Consider the following 23976-nt stretch of genomic DNA (forward strand, 5'->3'; position numbering starts at 1 on the left):
AATACCTTTGTCTTCTGAGTGGAAAAAGAAGCTTTATATTCACATATTCTTTTTCAAGATACTAAATTATAAACACAATTTTCACTAAATGAGCATTTACAAGAACCATTATGTCTGCACTTTCTGGATGCCATTTTTTCCCCCTTTCCAACGTGGTTGTCATCAGGAATGGAAAATGGTAATGATTTCAAAGGCTGCACAAAAATGGCAATTTAACAACTTAGAAAAAGTGTATAGTAAGATGTGCAAGTAAGTGTTTCTAAATCGAAAGGTGATCACCTTTTAAAAAAAAAATTGGAGTAGCAATGAAGCATGTGAAAAAAACTGTTCCAATCAGTCTTACTTACATTGTAATTTAGGGACCAGCATTAGTTTGCACACAGGTGTTGGGAGCTCCCTTGTCACCCTTGTACACTGCACATTGGCAAAGGTGACACTGGATGGCTAGAAGGTGAAGCATTTGTGCTAAAGCTTATCTTCAACCCTTACAAAGCAGTTTTTTTTAAAAGAACAATAATCTTCTCAATAAATTGCATGAATATTCTCTTCAATTATCCAACCATGTGAAAAGCACATTTTCTCTTTACTCATTTCATCTGTACATAACTGGGTATCAAAAGTTATCAGGAATTCGCTTTTCACATGATTGGAATGACGAGAATTTTCACACAATTTATTCTGTTATGTTTCTCAACTCCCTTAGAAATTCATCTCAATATCATCTTGTGATGTCATCGATGACAGCAAATTGAAAAATAATTCCCGTCACTGTCCCACTACAATGTCCGCAGTCAAGGCACCATAATTGTAGCTCCTGGCTTAAGCCTAGTACACACAGGCCAAATGTAAGGTGGCAAAAGAAACCGTTATTGCAGTCGGTCCAACAGAAGCCGGCCGTCAATGGCTGAGAGCACTGAATGGAGTGTTCTGGCTGGGGGTCATCCCCCTGTCAGAACACAATAGCAAAGCAGGGGAGATCACTGTACTAACATTGCATAGTTAGTACGGTGGCTCCTCCAGAGCTGTCAGTTTTTTGTTTTGTTTTCGTTCAGCCCTACTGGGTTGAACTACAAAAAATAGTAATATGTACTAAGCTTAATACTAAGTAACATGGCCTATTTATAGCAGAGAGTGGATATCCCTTTATGCTGGACACTAGAGTGTTTCCTCCACACTCTGGTCTGCATTTTAGATGCCATTCATAAAATGCAAGTTGCAATGTTGCACTTTCATCTGCTGATCCTGCCAGTAACAAACTTTCTGTGACAATGCTTACTTACTGTATTCTATGAAGGAGCAGCATCCTCAGTCTAATTTACCTAATCCAGACAATGAGAATCCAGGAAACTCATGTCATATCACTCTTCTCTTTTGTTTTAAAAGTAAGCAAAGACTAAAAACAAGTAAAACCATCCATACTATCATGAAAGGTAGATCCAAGTGCCTTGAGAAAGCGTGCTCTTTGCATGAGAAATTGGACTACTTTTGATATAATAAAAAAGAATGATATGCCACAAGTGTACTGGATTATTTTTGTCTGTACTGAGTAAATTAAGTTATTTATTGCCTAGGAACACCAAGATCTGCTGTTGTGGTTTCAAAGAGGAAAATAGTGTGGGATCTCTAAGGGCAACCATTTCTATATGTACAGGTTTGTGGCTCCTCCAGAGACACAAACAGTGAATGCCACACATCTCTGCGATGTTGTCATCCTAGGTTGGGCTTGTTCCTGATTTGGACTACAAAACATCTGCCCACCCTCCAATATGTTCTGTAGTTTACAGAGGTGAACTTGACAGGGCTAATCATACTGTTTGATATTTCAGTGCAACAGTTGTATTTTTTCACGTATGAACAGAAAAAACGTTTAAATTTGTATAGTTAAACTACAATGGAGCAAATAAGAGAAGTATATTGTATGATCTACATATGCCTAAAGTTTCTGCAACATATTAGTAGAGGATAACTTCAATACCTTCACAGCTTAGCATGTATAATAAAGCAATTAAACACCCACTGTATCTGCAATTAACATATCATTATCTTTTTTGTATTATACGCAGTGGTTATTTTATTGCACTCTTTAACAGCGTATGAGTTGACAAGCCCTGCTCTGCGGGCTCCAAATACAAGAGCTTCACATCTGCTGCAGAGATGACGAGACAACATGCTTATGTATGCAATTGTATGTAAATTGGATAAATGGACTGGTTTGGCTTTAATTTAACATGATGAAAGCAGATCACACTGGGGCTGTTAAAGGAGAGTGCTATCAGATGGGGTGGATACGCTATACACACACTTATTGCCTGCAGACGCACTCCAGCTGGAAGGCCTGAAGGACATTACAACACATGAAGGACAAGCAGAGGGTAACTGAAAAACAAGGCAATATCGCTGATGTCACTGGTGGGAATTCTACAGTTTGATAAATTCATTATACTTAGCAGAAAATGTATATTATGACTCACGTGGCTGAAAAGGTAGAATAGAAGAAAAGTAGAATAGCCCAAATAAACTTTTACTCCTTACAGAGAAGTAATTAAAGCCACAGGACCAGGGTGAAAATAGGGGCTCTTCATATGTATTACACATATGAAGTACAGTATATTATTACAAGGCACATAAGGCCAATCTTACTAAGCATAAAAGTGTTATGTGCAAAACTATCATTATTGTTGGCAATACAATTACTATTTTCTACTCTAATTGGCTGCCTTTGCTGAAATAGGAGGTATTATGACAACTACCAATCATTGTTTGCTTTGTAAAATGAGAATCTTTGTTTAAAAAAAAAACAAAAAAAAACCCACAAGGCTCAAAGGCTGATGTTCCCTTTTAGCCTGATGTTCTTGATAGTGTTCAAATGAAGTAAAAAAAAAAAGTTATTTTTAGTTATTTTTTTAGGCTAAGTACATTTCCTGCAACTAAAAATGCTCGTTATCCTGTGCATGAAATTGCGATTTTAAACAGAGTAAACAACCTTTTCAATTCACTTCTGTAGACTACAGAATACACCACTGTAGGTATTGTGTAGTCCTAAAACACTTCCTGTCCTAGGGTGACAACGCTGAGCTTCATCATAAAAATACAGTGCCTGAGCACCTAGTGCAGGAAGTATGTTACAAGCAGGATCACCAGTACTGGTAAGCTACAATATGTTCATTGTTTCTTAGCCTTTGTACACACGGTCGGAAATTCTGACGGAAAATGTACGATCGGACCGTGTTGTCGGATAATCCGACCATGTGTGGGCTCCATCTGACTTTTTCCATCGGAATGTCCAACCAATAAAGTTTGATTTTGTTGTCGGAATGTCCAACCGTGTGTACAAGGGCTAAGAGATAGATATGTTTTAAGAACTTATTCCAACCTGTGATTTGTGTATAACGAAGGTACACATATTGGGGGGAATTTAATAAAGCCACTGCACCACTTTTCTGGCATTAATCCCTCTTGTTAAGATATTGTGACAAATTCAAGAATACATGACACTTTTTGCCCCTCAAAGTGTCTCGTGCACCAAATTCCTAAATGCGACACTTTTACATTGTGTCGCCAAAATCAATTGCGTTGCATTCAATGTGGCAACTTCAAAATAAAGTTCTGACAGTTTGTATTTTCCAAAAGTGTGACTAATTAAGACCAACACTCTTTTGGTGTACAGAGATAAACTGGGGCAGACAGAATTTGCCAATGTGTCTTGTGTGTATTCTTAAAGTGGCGCGGCATAAGCCTAAATTAAAGTGGCCACTAACTGATCATTATATCATCCCCATTTTAACAGTGTCTTCCAGTGATCACATGACTCCAGGCTCTCCCCGTCTGATATCTCCAGCGGGCGGGGGCCAAGGTTCAACTGCTGACATCTGCCAGGGAGGCGGGTAGGAAAGGAGCAGAGAGCTTGTACTCATGTGATCGCTAAAAAAGCACAGGCACTAGGACTCAGCTTTTTATGTGACAGAGGGAATGATATAATGATCAGTTAGTTTTGAAGCAGCAGGGAGAGGAGCAGAGCGGTGCTAGTGAGAGCTGACAGGCAGGGAGGGGATCACAGTTTCAGGGCTTAGCAGTCCTGATATATCGTGGTCAGTGTATAGAGGGGAGAGTAGAAACTTGCAGGATTAGCCAGGTATTTCATGTTATACAGGGGGTCAAAATACACAGCACAAGCACTGTGCTGTTATTCATGCTTTAAGACAGGGATATGCAATTAGTGAAAAGGATCCATTTTTTTTTTTTGTTGGGTCATGCGTTAATGTTAGTTGCATTAAGGCAGCCTGCTTGTTTTAATGGGCTGTCTAATGCACCAAACTGCACATAAAAATATGTGGCATGTTTAACAATACATTACTGCAATGCAACAATTGCCTAAAAAATTGGTCCCAAAAACAGCCTGGCTAGAGAGAGAAGTTGAAGAAGGCTTGTCGCTACTTCTGTTCTATGGCTCCCCAGCTGTCATGTAGTAGGTGTGAGGGGTACCAACACTTTATTCAAACATGAAGACAATTTTGACAGTGATAGGAGATAGCAGAAAGGGCCTAAATCTGTTGGACACTCTAATGGATCACAGCCAAAACATGTGGAAAGGTTACTGCATTCTGTGCCCATATTTGGGTGATTCCCCTTCACTTTCTACTACAGTGCCACCAGGATAGGAAGTGTGGGTAAATCTCTATTTTACAGCTTTCTCTGAAACTGGAGTTAAAAAAAGATAGACAAGGATTAGGTGGAGTATCACTTTAAAGGAGAAGAATGGCCAAAGCTTTTTTGACCATACTTCTATGAATCACAGGAGTACAGATTGTTCTGCATTCCTTTGGCCCATTTTCAGTCGACAGCAGGCAAAAAGCGCCTGTCAGCCGGTCCAGGCTTGAAAAAGATCCCGACTTTACAGTAGGGATCCACCCAGATCCCTGGACCGGCAGCTGGCTCAGCCACTGGGAGACTGAACCAGCAGCTCCCTCCCCTCCCGAACCCAGCATTCCAGTGAGCATTGAAGGGGCAGAGCAGAGAGCAGTGACTGACAGCAGAGTGGAGGGGAGAGCTGAGCAATCAGCAATGATTGATATTTCTGTTCTAAATGCAGAGACAACAGGGGGACAGATGCAGCATCGGATTGATGATGCATCCACCTTGGTGAGTATAAAGTTTGTTTTTTCATAGACTTCTCTTTTCTTGTAAGCATAATTTTTTATTGATTTTCAACCTCATACTTCTCTTTTAAGTTAATCATATGTTAATCAATATTGGCACACTCCTTTTGGTTACACTAATGCCGCGTACACACGAGCGGACTTTTCAACATCCAAAGTCCGAAGGACTGAGTCCGTCAGACTATCCGATCGTGTGTGGGCTGCAACGGACTTTTGACTCGCCAAAGTCCGAAGGACTTTAGAATATGGAACATGCTTCAAATTTTTCCGAAGGAACTCCGCCGGACCCGGTCCCCTTCGAAAAATCCACTCGTGTGTATGCTACTCCGACGGACTAAAACCGACGCTAGGGCAGCTATTGGCTACTGGCTATGAACTTCCTTATTCGAGCCGAGTCGTACGTCATCACGTTCGAATCCGTCGGAGTTTAGTGTGATCGTGTGTGGCCAAGTCCGCTCGGCCGAAAAGTCTGTCAGAACTCCGTCGGAATTCCAGCAGAACTCCGACGGAACTCCTTCGGAAGTCTGTCGGACATAAGTCCTCTCGTGTGTACGGGGCTTTATTCTATCTTTCATTAAAGGATGGAGCTGCAGCAAACTCTGACTGTGTCTTCAAGGAAGCTAGTAAACCTTACCTCCGGCACATGTAGCTGAACATTCTGACCATGGAAGATGATGCCAAGAAAACCCCACTTCATTATCGCCGCTCCCTGTACGGGTGATGGGGACATTAAATTTATACCGGATTCCTATGTTCTGTTCCTGTAGAAGAATCTGACAACAAGAACGGTTATAGAATCATGAAACCATGTCACAAACACAAATCTTTTTACTTTCCACCAAAGTCTGGAAAGGGGTAGGCACAGGCAAGCAGACACGCCACTTTCTCTCCAAAGCACATATTTGTAATAAAATCTACACACATTTTTTTACAATCGTGCTTTTTTTTTTTTTTTTTTAACTGTTATCATTGTGTGTGTGTATTGCTTCTCTTCAGCAAATTAAATTACCAAGTTAAGCAATTCTTTGTAAAGCCAAAAGAATATCTGCAACATACGGTTCAGTGAAATTCCCTGCTCCGCTGTAGGAGTAAGTGTAACAATTACTGACCATATAAGGCCAGTTGTACAACTGTGAACATTAGGAGAAAGTATTTGTAATGTTCACTAAGGCAACGGGACAATTTCAGGGCATAGAAGAGCCTAGATGTTATTGCAATGCTGTCTTACCTGAAGCAACTCGTATCAGCTCAGCAGCTGTATCAGTATTATGAAAAATCTATATGTGGTCGTATTGAAGTACAGTCTTCACATAACATAACAAAAATATAATATTTGGCTTTTTAACAAATAACTGTAGAGTCCTATATACCGAAGATGATGTATTCTTAGAGGATAACTAAACCCAAAAACTAAAATGTAATATATTGCAGCTACCAGTCTTTAAATATGGTGGATGCATTTGTTTTCTTTTTTACCAGCTAAGAACATTTTAACCAAAAACCTGTTGATCTTTCCAAGAATGCAGTGCCCTTGTCACATAACAGAAAACATCCTTATCTTTTTCTGTACACAACTAATTCCAACAGTCTTAACAGTGTAGACATAAACAAACAGCAGACATGGTTGTAGTCCAGCCTGGGTGGCAAATATGGCTCCCTTCATAAATGCAGTTGAGTAGGGAATGTAGCTATACATGGAAGAAAGTGTGTTATTCACAGGATTTCCAATAGAAAATAAAGGGGAAAAACTTAAAAATAAAATAAAACTAATTCCCCACCCTATTAGATTGTAAGCTCTTCTGAGCAGGGCCCCCTTAATCCTCTTGTATTTTATTGTATTGTAACTGTATTGTCTCCTTTTTATATTGTAAAGCACTGTGTAAATTGCTGGCGCTATATAAATCCTGAATAATAATAATAATAATAATGCAGCCAACACATATAAGGACCAGTAGGTTTTAATATACTAAAATTATTTTTGGGGTTTAGATGATCTAAATGATCTATTTTCGTTGTGTTATTTCATGCACTACAAACATTGTGACTGAACCAGTTACCATTCACAAGCCCAATTATAGTGACTTCGGGCTCATGAATGAAGTATAAAGTTGGGCTTTAAAATAGAATAGAAAAAAATTCAGAACATAAAAATCACCACACATTGTCAAGACAACATCACACAATTGACATAGCTTGACTTACCAGTATATGCAAACAACAACCAGAAAAAAAGAGGGTTTATATATAAATTATGGGGTTCATTTACTAAAACTGGAGAATGCAAAGTCTGGTGGAGCTCTGCATGGTAGCCAATCAGCATCTAATTTCAACTTGGAAGCTGATTGGTTACTCTGCAGAGCTACACCAGATTCTGCACTCTCAAGTTTTAGTAAATCAAGCCCTAAGTGTACCAAATCGTATTTGTCATTATGTGTGACAAATACACGTATCAGACATTTTTCTATTACAAAGTTCTTCCCCATAAATACTAAAACTCAGGTCAAAAATTTTCAAAAATGTTAAATCGTGTGATGAGGTCATGAATTATTACAATAAGATCCCTTTCACACTGAATGCAAAAATAGCGCCTGTAAAGCGCCTGTAAAGCTTTACCACCAACGCTGCGTGGCCCCAGTGTGAAATGGGTCTAAATAGTCCATTCATGCAATGTGTATAACTAAATCCAAATGCAATGTGGCTGCAGATGCCTATCAACAACTGTTTTCCAGCATGTCCCTTTGACAGAAGTCGATTAAATAATCATCTTCTGTGAGCAGGTATGGCCACGCACTGATCGAAATCGGCACAGTCAGTTCATGGCCAGCTTTACAGGAGTTTTTACAGTTCCCTACATCATCCAAAATTAATAAAAATGTCGCTTTATATACATTTGACCTTAAAAGGAACTGCAGTCTGCTCACATAATTTGTAATAAAATCATCTTTGCCATTCTGAAGCTTCCCTCCAACCACTTTTCATAATATTTTATTTATACTGTGATTCTGTACTTGCCAAATAAGCTGCAGAAATCTCTCTCCACTGAGTCTGGCTGCAGCCATTTTAACTGTGGGCAGCTGAAGCTGCTGCATGTTCCTCTTCCTGGATTTACACAGACACACACCTCCAGCTCTGCACCTCTCATTGGCCCTCTTATGACTCACCCCCCTCCCTTCCTGGCAAACTCTTGCGAGAGTGAGATATCTGTGCATGATGTCATAAGCCTAGGCTAATGACCAGACAAGAAACAGGAAATAAGCTGTATAAGGTATTTACTGACAAAAAAAAAGTTTTACTATCCAAAGTTAAAACAATGGGGCAAAAGATTTAATAGAAAGAAAGTTAAAAAAAAATGACCAAAGGTCAACTTTAAGCAATGTAATGGCGGATGGGACCCATGTATATGCTGGCAGCACATGTCCTACATTTTCTGTTTCTGAAAAGATTATTTACCATGACTATAAGGCTTTCAGTTGTTGGTCCTAAGGCTTCCAGGGATTCAGGTTCGTCAGTTGGTCGTTTGTAATGAAATGCTGTTCCAGCGACATCAAATTTTCTTGGCCAGTCTATTGTCCAGGCACCATTTATAAAATAGTCATCTGATTCAGATTTCAGAGCTAGGGTGCAATATAAAAATGAAATAGATTTTTTTTTAAATGTTTTTGTTACCAACAGGTAATGCAATTTCTAGTCCGAGATTTTTGTTTTATCTTAGTGAAATGAATCATGTGAAACTTCTTTTCAAGGTCACAAAAATGAAACCATTCTCTATCTTTCCACTTTTGCCTCCTCAAATACCTGGACATTCAGTTGAACACTACATGGGATCTCTAGGGGTTAGAGTATAAGGAATACCAGATAAAGCGACAGGTGCTTTCTAGATTTTAGATACAAGCAGTAAAAAAAAAAAATTGATCATGGCACTCATGTACATGAAGCAGCACCAAATAATTTGATCCTGCCAGTAAAATAAGGGGGATTTGGTAGGTTTCATAATAAGGCTCCTTTTCAACATAAAAAATAAATAAATTAGAGAAAAATTATATGGTGCTTAGTGGGCAACAACCAGCTCAAAAAACAATACTCTGGCTCTAATAATGAGAAACAAAATAATTCAGGCTACAGTCTTAAATATGCACGTGTTATTACATTTTCTTTCTCTTTGAAGCATACTCTCATAGAATTGCAAAAATCTAGTTAAATAGAAAAGCTACCAGGCATGAACACAGAAAAGTATCCTTCTTTACACATGCCTCTCCATCCCCCTCAGTACCATTAGTTCATCCCCATAAATCAACTCATGACAACTGACACTTTTAAATTTAAAGGATATGAGAAATATAATTGTATCTTATTGAGAGACCAAGCAATTTACAGTGAGAAATTACCAAAAAGCCCTAAACCAGTTCACTAGATGGGGTAGTGGCCAATTTATTAGTCTCAACTACCGTATTTTCCGGCGTATAAGACGACTTTTTAACCCATTAAAATCTTCTCAAAAGTCGGGGGTCGTCTTATACGCCGGGGGTCGTCTTATAGGAAACTTCTGCGATCGCCGTGGAGGGAGCTCCAAAATACTGCAGCCGCCGTGACATCCGCCCTGTATGCAAGCTACAAGCTGCAGGCGTCTGGGATGCCGAAAAAAAAAAAAAAGACATACAGCGGCAAAACACGCCTCTTTCACCCGTCTGGCCCGCCCTTCTATCCTATTACCATACCTCTTCTCTGACGAGCTTTCGCTCCTGAGGACTGGAGCGAAGAGGAGCAGGCGCGCATGTGCTAGTTCTGAGAGGCAGATGTACGGTAATAGGATACAAGGGCGGGCCAGACAAGTGAAAGGGGCGTGTTTTGCATTAGTCTTGGAGACAGGGAGGGCTGGGCAGGCAGGGAGAGCTTACCGGACTATGATTTGTTTAAAGCAACCAGCAAATCGCTGGTAAGGTGGCTGTTATACCACATACAGTACCAGTAAAATATCTACCGGTATACCAGTACAGCAGTATCTACAGTACAGTACCAGAGGGGTAGTCTTATACGGAGAGTATATCCCAAACACTACATTTTAACTGGAAATGTTGGGGGTCGTCTTATACGCCCAGTCGTCTTATACGCCGGCAAATACGGTAGTGAACTCAAACCTGCTACTACTTTGATTTCTCCACCTCTTCTCAGTGTACCTTCAGTGTGACCTGGTGTTTTTGAGTCAAAGCTTTACAAGCTTATTGGCAAGTCCTGAACGGTCATGTTTTTTTAATTATATAAATACTAGACAGTATACATTGAATATACAATGCTGGGGAACCCATGCACCACTCTTATGCCGCGTACACACGGTTACACTTTCCAACGGGAAATGTTCGATGTGAGCTTGTTGTCAGAAAGTCCAACTGTGTGTATGCTCCATCGAACAATTCCTGCCACAAATGTTTGAGAGCAGGTTCTCAGATTTTCCACCAACTTCACTTTGTTGTGGGAAAGTCCAATCGTGTGTACACGAGTCCGTTGCACAAAAGCTCACGCATGCTCGGAATCAAGCAGAAGGAGCCGCACTGGCTATTGAATTTCCTTCTTCTCGGCTCATCGTACGTCTTGTACGTCACCTTGTTCTCGCATTCGGAATTTTAGGCCAACATTTGTGTGACTGTGTGTATGCAAGACAAGTTTGAGCCAACATCCTTCGGAAAAAAATCCATGGTTTTGTTATCGGAAAGTCCGATCGTGTGTATGCGGCATAAGATGTTTTCTAGTTAATTTCAATTCAGTCTATCCATTCACCTATCTATCTATCTATCTATCTATCTATCTATCTATCTATCTATCTATCTATAGTAAACACTTACCAATGTAGTTCTTAGACATAGCAACTTCTTTAATTTCAATGTGAACTGAACCTCGTGGAATTTGAACAACTTCCATGTAGCCTGAAAGGCAAAGGTCAACCTGTTATTATTGGCATCTGGATCCTCCTCAGGAAGATACAATGCGATTATACAATAAATTATTTACCACCTTACATTATAAATTCTTCAGATTCCTAAGAAATCACCTGAATCACTGCCCTCTACTAGGTAATGTAGGTAACTGGAATCCAGAATGGACATCTACACTCAAAACACTTTGCATTCACTATACATACAATTTAATCATGTTAAATTAGTAGAAGAGTTATTCATACCTATCACTGAATCCACATTAACTCTGCTTGAGTCGAATATGTTTATATCTTTATATTTTTAAGGATTTTAAGCCAATTACATCACAAGTTGTCAAAGAGATCACAAAATTATAAGAGTGCTTGAAATGCAATAGTAAATGCATAGAAAATATAGAATTTGTATCATATTACTAGCTCTAAGAATGCATGCATACATTAAAGGTCAGTCCACACAAATCTGATTTTTAGTTATGGGTGGATGCTGGGGAGGTTGAAACCACCAGTCTGCTTCTTCTGTGAGATGTCCAGTGGTGGTATATCTGTTTCATAAGTGCAAGTGCATGTTTATTGTCAGAAATTGAAAGGGTTTGTTAACCCATCCATATAAGACTATGACAGCCCCTCTATCAGAGGCTGGCATAGCACACTATGTCAGTAGTTTTAAAAAACAAGCCGTGTAAATACCTAATTTGATCTGTATTCAGGCCGGTCACATCACTCATGGCCACTTTACAGCTCTGATGGATTGCTTCTGCAGAAGGGGCCATGATCTCCCTCTGACGTCAGATGGGGAGATAACATGGCCGCTCGTCTCCCCTGCAGAAGCCGTGTATCGTAGCTGTAAAGCGTCCGCGGGTCATGTGACCGGCCTGCAGACAGTTCAAATTAGATATTTACATGGCTCGTTTGTTTTTTAAAACTACTGACATAGTGTGCTATGCCAGCCTCTAATAGAGTGGCTGGCAGTAAAAAAAAAGTAATTTTAATTTACAAGAATAGCAGCGGGGGGCAGGGTCGGATGGAGACAGACACAGAGGGGAAAGACCGGCAAGAAGGAAGGGGGACAGAGGAGAGCAGAGAAGGGCAGCCTATGACAGAGGGAGGCAATTTGACCACAGTGATCAGGGCGGAGCAGCCCTAATTTTCGTGGTCTGTTTAGAGAGGCCATACAGAAAGTGGCAAGTTCAGGGGGTGGGGTTTACAGTTTAGACAGGGGCAGATTACACAGCACAAGAGCACACTTACAGTACAATAAGTACCTCACCACACTTACCAAAAAAAAAAGCCCAAAAGATTTTAACACTAAAGAGTTTCAGAGAGTGGTTATACCTGGGAATATATCTGTGGATATTTCAAGGCCAGATTAAAAACAGCAGAGATAAGACAGCTGTATGTTAAACAAACTGGTACTGGGTGGACTGACCCTTTCAAGGAAGACTACAACGTGGTACTTACATCTATCTGAAATCTAAATGGCCATTTCACTAGTTTAGACTAAGTTTCAGCCCTATCCTGCAAAAAATGCCAACATTGTCATTCTCTCACAGTTGGGGTGCCTATCTATCAATCTATTAATTTTCATTTAAATAAATCCATCAAAGGAGAGTGACACCATCACTGCGTTTTGTATTGCCCGTGGTAGTTAGGTGGTTCTCAGAATTACAGTGGCAATATCAAGTTTTGGCAGCAGGTGATTCAACTGGCTACCAACTGAAATAATCTCATTGAATGGAGCCAACTATTTAGACACCTGCACTGATAAGCAACAATGATCTGCTGCACTCTGTTTCTGCATTTTACAACTTTCTACAAAGAAGTCTTTCCTGAAAGAAGATACCAGGACTACAGTAACATCCTCCTCCACAGACTCATTTTCTCTGTGTGCTGTAAAATACCCTATATTTATCTTCAGAATTATTACACACATGCTTACTGAAGCTCATAATAATGTACAGGGTAATGCGGATAAATCTGTTGGATTAATGACCTCTTTTGGGAATCCAGCTTTTAACATATTTATCTATTTTAAATATCACTTAAACTTAAAGACTAAAGGAACATTTTAAATTTGACACTAATGAGAAACGGAGAACAAATAACAGCAAAGAACCAATATGTTATGGTGTGCTCCCTAATAAATGTCAACTTGTTATGAAGATATGTTGGTGACTCAATACTATATTCCTCTAGGGCCTGTTAATAATACCATGACGAGTTACACATGTCTGAGAGCCTCCAACAGTTACCCTGTCCTACTGGTGCATGTGCATGAGTTCAATGGAAAGGGCACCATAATATTAATGGCTACAGGCCATAAACTGCATTATGCTTATGTTTCACATTTACATATATGCTAATGAAGAGAGAGAGTATACATATTCCAGATGTTAACCCAGCTACTCATAGAATTAAAGGCAATATGTTGCATAAAAAAACAGCCTTGTATCTTCAAAAAGCTTAGTCCACTATGCACTCTGGTGCAGTGGGCTGTCTACTACTGAGGAGGGCATATGACAATATGCCACTTTTTCATTGAGTAGGTCACAATCTTTCCATGTGCTTCTTAAAGGCATGAAGACAAAATACACTGCACTCAATTACACAGCTTACTGGGAATGTTCTCTTTAGTGATGCTTAGGTTCAACCGTGCAAAATCCCAACTAATACAGTACCTAGAAAAAGTATTTATACCCCTTGAAATTTTCCACATTTCGTCATGGTACATTCAAAAATGTAAATGTATTTTATTGGGATTTTATGTGATAGACCAAAGTGGTACATAATTGTGAAGTGGAAGGAAAATGAAAATGATAAATGGTAAATGGTTTTCAACATGCATCCAGCCCCCCCTGAGTAAATACTTTGTAAAACCACCTTTTGCTGCAATTACAAAGTCTTTTTGGGGATGTATGTACCAGCTTTGTACATTTAGAGAGTGACATTTTTGCCCATTCCTCTTTGCAAAATAGCTCAAGCTCTGTCAGATTGGATGGAAAGTGTCTGTGAACAGCAATTTTCAAGTCTTGCCACAGATTCTCAATTGAATTTAGGTTTGGACATTGACTGGGCCATTCTAACACATGGATATGCTTTGATCTAAACCACTCCATTGTAGCTCTGGCTGTATGTTTAGGGCTGTTTTCCTGCTGGAAGGTGAACTTCCGCCCCAGTCTCAAGTCTTTCGCAGACTCTAACATGTTTTCTTCTAAGATTTTCCTGTATTGGCTCCATCCATCTTCCCATCAACTCTAACCAGCTTCCCTGTACCTGCTGAAGAAAAGCATCCCCACAACATGACACCACCATGTTTCACGGTGGGGATGGTGTGTTCAGGGTAATGTGCAGTGTCAGTTTTCCACCACACATAGCGTTTTGCTTTTAGGCCAAAAAGTTCAATTTCGGTCTCATCTGACCAGAGCACCTTCTTCCACATGTTTGCTGTGTCCCCCACATGGCTTCTCACAAACTGCAAACAGGACTTATTATAGCTTGTTTTCAACAATGGCTTTCTTCTTGCCACTCTTCCATAAAAGGCCCATTTTTGGAATGCACGACTATTAGTTGTGCTGTGAACAGATTCTCCCACCTGAGCTGGTCTTAGTATTATCTTTGGAGGTGTTAAAGTAAAGACTCTTTACTTTCCAGTTGTGCAGCTCTGTTAAATATTTTTTTTCCTAGCAGAGAACAACAGACTACACGTTTCTTATTATGAGTGCTCTCTTAGAAAACCCTAAGGAAATTTCAAATTCATCCAGATCTCCCATGTATATAGAAGAACAAAATATTATCCAATACATGCTTGGGAAACCAACTTTACACAGATATCTTCTAGAACGTTGTGAGCCTCAAATAATTATGACAGAAAAAGCTACTTTAAGTACTCACCCAAACATTGCTGATAACATTTGCATCAGAATTTCCAATTCAGGAGTCAATGAAAATATGAAATACCCAGTTTAAATTAAAATAACTTTGATATAGAAATTACATTGGAGACATAGATTGGTGATAGTCTTTGATATTCTGTAGTAGATTAATAGGCTCAAAAGCAGCCCAGTACATAAAAGTGTAGCTGTTACTGAATAGCATTTTTGAGAAATCGACCGCTTAACCTGTCTCTACTCCTCCAATCCCACCGACAAGAGTTCACCTGTAGTACCCCAAGAAAACTGTCAAGAGACTGTCATCTAAACAACATCTCTGCTTTTCAAAAGTAATGTATTAGTGGCAATACAAAGAAAGAGTATACCTTTAGTATTACAATTCCAAAGGATCTACTATTCTTTTTTGATAAAAGGTTGTACATTTAAAAACACTTTAAGCCTGAGATGTGCTGTTTGTGAACCGTTCCATCCCTTTGAGCCACACATGTTTAACTTACCTCCTCTGGGTAGTGAATCATTGAAGAATCCCTCTATAGCTTCACAAGTGCTTCCATCTCCACCACATACTCGGCACCTGTCTTCTTTGGCATCTGAGCCCAAAATGTTATCACAGCCTACATGCTAACCAGAAGAGATTAACAAAAGTTAATTGTTGTTGTAGGAAACCTAGCAAGACAATTGTCCTCAAATATTATTACATTACAAAAGTTCAAAGCCTTTAACACACATTCCACAATCCTTGCAAATCGTCCATTTTTTACACAACAGAGTCATATTAAAATATACACTTTCACATGAAGTAAATCTCTGTTTTCGACTTCTCTTGAGCTAAAGTAATTCAGCCATTCAGTGGGGACTGCAGATAGGCACCTCTCATTGTGGGGTGCACCCATAAAGTCTTACTTATTCAAATTCGATCAACTCTTTTGTTAGTTATGTTTTGAAGGGTCAGAACACTCAAATGTGATTAATTAGTGTGGGGGGACTTTGATGAGTTTTATCACCAGTGTGTTTGTTACAAGTCTTTGCAGTCTCAGCAGTCAGATCTCTCCAACAACATCTTGGCCTTACTCACAGTAACCATGACAGATGATGCTCAATTTTATGCCAAGCATTGTATCACCCAAGCCCTGCCAGATTCTCTGTAGAAATACAGCCCATGTCAGATCAACGAGTCTATCACCAGCAACTGTCTGCCAAAAGCAGAATCCCTGGGAATGAACATACATCATACTATGGAGATGGTGTCTTACTGCCTGGACCGGCAATATATCCCTTGCTCCTTCTCTCTGCTCCTTTGCTAGGGACTGAGTTTTAGCAGTGTTTTTAAAAGCAGCAGAGACCATGCTCCTAGTGGTAATAGAAGTTGAATTTAAGTGATTTTGCCAATGTCACCATTGATAGAATTGCCTTTGAGTCATGACCTTTTATGGAGAATCAGGTACTTGATCAAGACCCGCTACTGGTCAAGCTAGTTCTGTCAAAACCATAGCAGTCATCAGGCACAGGACTGCAGTGGTAATCAAACCCAGTAAAACCCATAAAGAACTTATATTAGACATGACCATAAAATGCATTGCCTGCAAATACCACCTTTGATGAAATGATCTCAGAGTAACTACAGCGATCAACCAAAAAAAACAAAAAAAGAAAGAAACTTGATATTTCCCATTCATTAAAACTTTATTTGATGATATTGACCAAAAATCATTCTAAGTCTACCTTAAAGTGATTAGAGTGTCTATTTTTTTTCCCTATAAAAATAACAAATATGTTATACTTACCTGCCCTCTTGCAGTGGATTTACGCAGAGCACCCTGGATCTTCCTCTTCTCGGGTCCCACTTCTGTGCTCCTGGCCCCTGCCTCCTGTTCAGTGTCCCCACAGCAAGCAGCTTGCTATGGGGGCACCCTAACTGAGTCACATTCAGACACGGAGCACCCCAACCCGGCCCTGCCCTTTTTCTTCCCTGATTAGCGAGCTGACTTTGATTGACAGTAGCGGAAGCCAATGATGCCGCTTCTTTGTCTCAGGAAGGAGAATAAGCCGGCTAAAACACTCGTGGACATCGCACAACTGAGAGGGACCTCAGGTAAGTGTTAAGGGGCTAAGAGGGGCTGCTGCACTGTTTTTTATCTTAATGCATTAAGATAAAAGACCTTCTGCATTTACAACCCCTTTAAAGGATAAGATTAATCCATAAACAAAACATGTAATACATTGCAGCTTACCAGTCCTGTGTTGCCTGCATTAGTTCCCTTTTTTTAAGGCTATGTACATTTTCTGCAAGTACAGAAAATAATTGTAGATCTTCCTAGAAGTCCAGTATCCTTGGAACTTCCTGTATACTGAAACGAAATCTCAAACAATGTTATCAGCTTTCTCCGCTATCTTCTGAAGACTACAGAACCCCTACCCCAAATGTAATGGAGATGAGTAAACAGAGAGGTGTTTGTAGTCAATCAGAAAAGCAGTTTAAGTTGACAACACTGATCCTTCATAGGTACAGTACAGCAAGTGGGTGTTGTCACTCTAGGACAGGAAGAGTGTCACTGGCAGGATCACTAGATAACAAAATACAGAAAAAACTAATGCAGCTATAAAACTGAATAATCTACGTTAGGTAATCTTTTTGGTAATACTTGCTGTTGAAGACGTTGCTCTCGTAGGTTGTGGAATAACACTGCAAATGCATAACCCTAATAAAGGGGAGGAAGTACAACATTTCGTTGTACTAGTACAGTTGTTACCCCTTATTGCTACAGGTCCTCAATTTTCTTGGGACAATTATAGATTTGCCTGCAGCACCGGATACAACAAATATGAATTACTGTAAACAACGATAAGAAAATAATGGTTTTGATATTGTTCTAATCACATGTAGGATTTAAAAGGTTTGGAAATCCATTTAATCCATTTTTATTTTGGATTGTGTGAGAAAAGGGGAGCTCTGCCATCTTTTTCCTGCTGCCTGTGTCTCTGTTGGGGAGATTTTCCTTCCCATCCTTTCCCAATAACACAACAGAAAGTAAGCAGATCTCACCAATAGGAACAAACATCCACAACAAATGCTTGCCATGAATTCTAACCTCTCCCCACTTTTCTAGTAAAAGTGCTTTTAGTGTTGTCTGAGAACGTCTCTATCTGACTTTGTGACACACAGAAAGTAGAGTGAATTCTCTCCAGACATACATAAATAAAATCCTCAAATAAGATTTAACGTGATCTAAAGTCAAAATTGTTTGCTTTGTTTTTCATAGAGTGGTGATAGGTTAGAGCTCATCAGGACCTAATGTTGTCCCACTATGTGGATTCTCTATTTATGACCATTGTTACCAGGACTGAAAATAATGAGATATTCTACATTTTTCATCAGAACAGATACAGAGGGAGAATCTTCCAATGGGGACACTAGTTCCAGAGTCAGCTGTCTAAGCTCTTGTACACACGGTCAGACATTCCGACAACAAAATTCGTCCGATTTTGCCCGACGGATTTTGTCCAAAACTGTCGGAAAATCCGATCGTACGTAATGTGATGACGTTATCTTGTTACGACGGGACTATGTTCAGGCTAGTAGCCAATAGCTTTAGTCTAGGAAATTGATCTGAGCATGCGTGGCACTTTGTCCAATCAGAATTCTCTACAAACGATCGGATAAAGTCCAATCGGATCATGTTGTCGGAAAATTTTATAGCCCAGCTCTAAAACTTTGTCGGTCGGATATTCTGACGGAAACAGTCCAATGGAGCCCACACATGGTTGGATTATCTGACAACATGGTCCGATCGGACATTTTCTGTCGGAATGTCTGACCGTGTGTACAAGGGCTAAGAGGGAATTTCCCTCATTTTGGAGATTTTTTCTTTTACTTTCCGTTGTGTGTACAGGACCATTCCTTACTGAAAATTAGGGAAAAAGTTTGGCTTCATATATTATTTAAGTGTACCCTGTCTATCCAAACTAGAAAATAAATTTTCTCTGGTGTTCCACTATAGCTAAAAAACTGCATAATCGTATATCTCACACTCTTCAGCCCCATTCACGCAGGCGTACTTGATCGTATGCCTATACAAGAGCTGTATTTGCCCACACAGGCATGCACAGGTGTTCTGCGTATCCCTGCGCCTGCAGTCCCATTCACGAGACACAGTGGCTGCATAGACAAAGCCTCTGCTGCCAGCATGACAGTTGTGTGCACCTGCATTTGGATATTGAATTGGGAGCAACAGCTGCATCCAAATTGACATGAATAGGACTGCATGCACATGGATGCACAGAACACCTGTGCATCCCCATGTGGGCAAAAATGGCCCTCGCACGGGCGTATGTTTAAGTACATCAGTAAGAACGAGACTTTCATTGCAGAATGTTTCTGTTGAAAGTGTGATCCAAATTGTTTCAATGTCTTTAGAGAAACAAAAAAAAAGGGAAGAGAACTGTTATCTGACAAATGTTTAGATGTCCAGGTGTTTGTTAAAATGTAAAGCCATTAACCTTGCATTCTCCGTTGATGCAGATATCCAGGGAATCGGAATTGCAGCGCGTTCCATCTATAACAGCAGGGGCCCGCTCAGTGTAAAAGTTATAGCCTTCAGCCAAACAGTTTAATGCACACGATTTAACACCACCTGTGATTGCAGAATGGACAGAGATATTAACGTTTTATATGTAGCCTGTAACATTTCAAACTGCAGAACAGCCATCGCAGAAAAAAACATGCTGCAGTTAATATACTTAAGCCAAAGATATAATAATTTTTCTTCAACTTAAACAGTTGCAAAGTCAAGTTTAAATATGACGAGCAATACAGTCTGCTTTTACGCACACATTTAAACAAATTGCTGTCGATAAAATATAACTCAGCAATTTCCTTAATGCTTCCGTGCAGAGAGCTGGAGTCACAAGTACTAACTCATAGGCGTAATCCTATGAATTAGAAAAAGCAAAACATTGCCAAAGTCAAGCTCTGGGCTTATTTATAGGCAGTCAGTCATAGGGGAATAATAGAGGCTGCCCTTGCTGAATACTTCTTATGAGAATGCTAGTTTCCTGGCTGTTCATGCTGATACTTTGTCTTTAATTAAAACCCAAGTGCTCACTTGAAACAAGTAAAAAAAAAAAAAAATTCTGACACAACGTTGGCACTCGTTTACAATATGCTTGTTCTTGGGCTGTGATTTTAATGTACTTAAATCAGACACAGCCAGGCAACTAGCATTTTCAGGTTGCCATCAACGGCAACACCTTAACTCCTAGAAGAAACACTTGAAGAATAAAACAAATAACAGTGGTGTAACGTGTACAGAAACCAGCAATTGTTTAGAAATTTTATTTAATTTCACGGTATGGCCTAAGGCGCTGAAAGCTGAATTCTGACTGGTTGCAGCTGTCTACACTACTGGTCCCTGTCCTTTAATTAAAGAGGTTAAATGTGAAAGCAATACATACACCACTTAAAAAAAAGAGGCCAATTACAGTTTAAGATGCTAAGCCAGAAAATGAAAATTCCATGGTGCAAGTCTCAGGACCATCTGACTCTATTTATGAATGCCACAAACCTTGAAAAAAAAATGAATTCCCCACCCCTGATCAACCCCCGCTTGAATGGAAGAAGGAAGAGATTTCATCAAATTATCCCTGGAAAAAAGCTGAAGTGCCACCATATGAAAGCCATGTTCAATTTGGAACCTGCAAACTGTCGTAAAACTCAAATTAAAAAATATGAGGTCGATTTTCTGGCTTTAGCAAAGCTGTGGAGCTTCCTGGTCAGGTTTTCACAGGAACAGAAAGTAAAAAGAAAGGAAAGAAATCCTTGAATCAATTTCTTCTAAAACCATTTAATTGGGGGTCATTGGGAAAATAAGCAATATAACACGCAGAATTGGTAGGTAGTTAGCGAGTCAGTGCTCACTGGCAGCTTCAAGGTGGACCATAAGGGCTCAATAATGGGGGGGGTAAACAAGACATACTCAAAACAAATTAGGTAGAATTATCCATATGGTCCATAGTGGTAAGGAATATCAAAGAGAAGTCCACAGGTGGATGGGGATAGCACAGTCACCGGCAGCTCCTCAGCATTAAATGGGAATTCTCTCAGACATAAACAAAACAGCAGAAAGAGAGTACCTGGGTCAGGCAAAAATTTTGTGCCTGAAAAAGGAGGCAGTGCCATGGAAACGTGTTGCAGCCCGCCGCCATCCTGATATGGTCTCTTGCTAGCTCTGTGACAAAGGGTGTGAGACCTGGAGAGCTGGAGACACCACCGGTTATATGTCTCCATATGACGGGTCCAAGTTTATCCCCATAGCGGTCTTCTCATCCCTTGTGACAGCTGGCTGCTTGCTTGGTGATCCACATCACCCTTTGTGCAGCTTAGAAGATACTTTTATGTAAGTGAATCAGAAAAAAAGTGTTATTTGTTTTTACTATCACACTGACCCAGGCGCCCTCTTTCTGCTGTTTTTGTTTGTGTCATTGGGAAAATAGCTGCTTACATTAGTGGCCCGTGAGAAGACTGACCCCTTACAGTGGTCGTAAGAAGCCCCACTACAGATACCTAAAAAGATCATTGATTTTATACAGTTGGCTGTGCCAAACTGCATTAATCACAGAACTATGCAGACATAATCAAATGGGAGGTCAATCAGCCAAAGCTCAAGGAACCCCTAAGAACCTCTGGAGGAACCACAAAACCCTGGTTTAGGATGGTCAATACATCTGTTCCAGGGACAACTGTCTTAGCCCTTGTACACACGGTCGGAAATTCCGACAACCAAATCCGTCTGAGTAATTCCGACGGATTAATTCCGGAAGAGGTCCGGAAGCGATGTTGCATACACACGGTCGGACTAAGTTGTCGGAAAATCCGATTGTACATAACGTTATGACGTTATTTCGTTACAACGGGACTGCGTTCAGGCTAGTAGCCAATAGCTTTGGCCTAGGAATTTGATCTGAGCATGCGTGGCACTTTGTCCATCGGAATAGGCTACAGTATGTCCGAGCATTTTGTCGGAAAATTTTACCGGCAAGTTGGAAAAGTTGGTCCGTCGGATATTCTGACGGAAACAGTCCGATGCAGACCACACACAGTCGGAATATCCAACAAAATGGTCCGATAGGAAACATTCGGACGGAATCTCCAACCGTGTGTACAAGGGCTAAGAGAGGCTTTCTCCTCACTTTAGAGAGATTTAGGCCGCGTACACACGCGCGGACTGTACGCCCAACTTTGTCCGTCCAACAGTTTCGGCAAACAGTCCGCTCAAACTTAGCATGGACGGACATGGCCACACACGACGGACGAACAGTTTTCTGAAACCGTGCGCGATGACGTTTCGGCACGCACGACGGATCGAAAATTTCGACGTCCAATACACTGCAATGCAACCTTCCGACGTGGAAATCCTTTCTGAGCATGCGCGAGACTTAGTTGGCCGAACAAGCCTACACACGAGCGAACAGTCCGCTGAAACCTTGTTTCAGCGGACAGTTTTTCGGAATTTCCGTAAGACCTTGTTCGGCCAACTGTCCGTTGAAACTGTCCGCTGAAGCCCCACACACGAGCGGACTGTCCGCCCAAACACTGTTCAGCGGACAAGGTTGGGCGAACAGTCCGCCCGTGTGTACGCGGCCTTACTCTTGCTTTTAGGTGTGTATTTGGGGAATGAAGTGAAGTGAAACGGCTCTAGATCCCCAGATAGCAGAAAAAAAAAGGAAAAAAGACACAGAGGTCTTAACCATTACCTACTCTATCCAAAACAAAAAAATAACTGTTTGGGTTTTACATACTCTTTAAAAAAAAATGGGATCATGTTCAGATTCAAAAACTACCTGACCCCTGTCTCCATAAAATAACTACTAATTGTATGTCACTGCTTAATAGTTCTTCCTTATTTACAAACGTCTGACCCACTTGTGACCTGATCTGTCCTTTTTTGGCCATCTGCTTCACCTCATGTCACCTCTATGTACATTAGAGCAGACACTGGAAGTCAGTCAGTGTGTTTTGTAAAGAGAAGACGCATGACCTCAACCCACTAGACAAAGAATGTCACTTATGTAAACGTTATGGCTATAGAATTAATGCTGAAAAATTCCAGCCATCTACTCCGAGGTGCAGCCGTGACAGAAGCCGGCAAAGTATTAGGAATGTACTTTCCTCTTCTGAAGCTCGTATTGCAAATCCTATTTCACCTGTTCAACAGGAGCAGATTTACAGCTTTCGGGTGAAGGAAAAAAAAAGATTGTTAGGATGGGATACAACTAATGCCGCGTACACACGAGCGGACTTTTCAACATCAAAGGTCCGACGGAACAATTCCGGCAGACTATTCAATCGTGTGTGGGCTGCAGCAGACTTTTGATTTGCAAAAGTCTGACAGACTTTAGAAATGGAACATGTTTCAAATTTTTCCGACAGAAATCCGCTCGTGTGTGTGCTAGTCTGACGGACTAAAACCGACGCTAGGGCAGCTATTGGCTACTGGCTATGAACTTCCTTATTCTAGTCCAGTCATACGTCATCACGTTCGAATCCGTCGGACTTTGGTGTGATTGTGTGTGGCCAAGTCCGTTCATTCGGAAAGTCCGTCAGAACTCTGTCAGAACTCCGTCAGAACTCCGTCGAAAGTCTGCCGGACTTAAGTCCTGTCGTGTGTACGCGGCATTAGTCTTCAAATAAACCTAACTTCAATTCTTTCAAATCTGTCAACTATAAAGTATATCGATTGGCAATTTTTATTTTATTTTTTAGATAGAAAAGGAAATACGTGAAACCCTGTCACTTTCTTGTCATCTATGACCCATTAGGGAGATTTCCTTACAAGTCCTGCCCTGAAACACGAAAGGGAAATAAGAGGAAATCTTTCAAAGTGAGGGAAAACTACTCTTAAGCTGGTCATAAACCTGTAGAATGTTTGTATGAAAATTCAGAAGAGCATTCCCTCCTGTCATCATTTAGTCAACCCATTTTGTTCGAAAGCCCTTAAAATTTCATCCA

At 40.4% G+C, this 23976-nt stretch overlaps 1 protein-coding gene across 1 annotated transcript in view; it reads right to left on the reverse strand.

Moving 5' to 3' along the window:
- ADAMTS6 (ADAM metallopeptidase with thrombospondin type 1 motif 6) overlaps nt 1-23976 on the reverse strand; it is a 441127-nt gene that overhangs the window by 65686 nt on the left and 351465 nt on the right. Inside the window, exons 16-20 of the mRNA XM_077462633.1 lie at nt 19470-19603; nt 15470-15593; nt 10994-11074; nt 8607-8770; nt 5791-5929 (exon numbers count right to left, since the gene is read on the reverse strand). Coding sequence (XP_077318759.1) covers nt 5791-5929; nt 8607-8770; nt 10994-11074; nt 15470-15593; nt 19470-19603 — 642 coding nt within the window. The remainder of the gene's footprint in view (nt 1-5790; nt 5930-8606; nt 8771-10993; nt 11075-15469; nt 15594-19469; nt 19604-23976) is intronic.

This window comes from Lithobates pipiens, unplaced genomic scaffold (assembly GCF_037356315.1).
Source record: "Lithobates pipiens isolate NorthernLeopardFrog02 unplaced genomic scaffold, aLitPip1_a1.2 Scaffold_3, whole genome shotgun sequence".
Classification (NCBI taxonomy): Eukaryota; Metazoa; Chordata; class Amphibia; order Anura; family Ranidae; genus Lithobates; species Lithobates pipiens.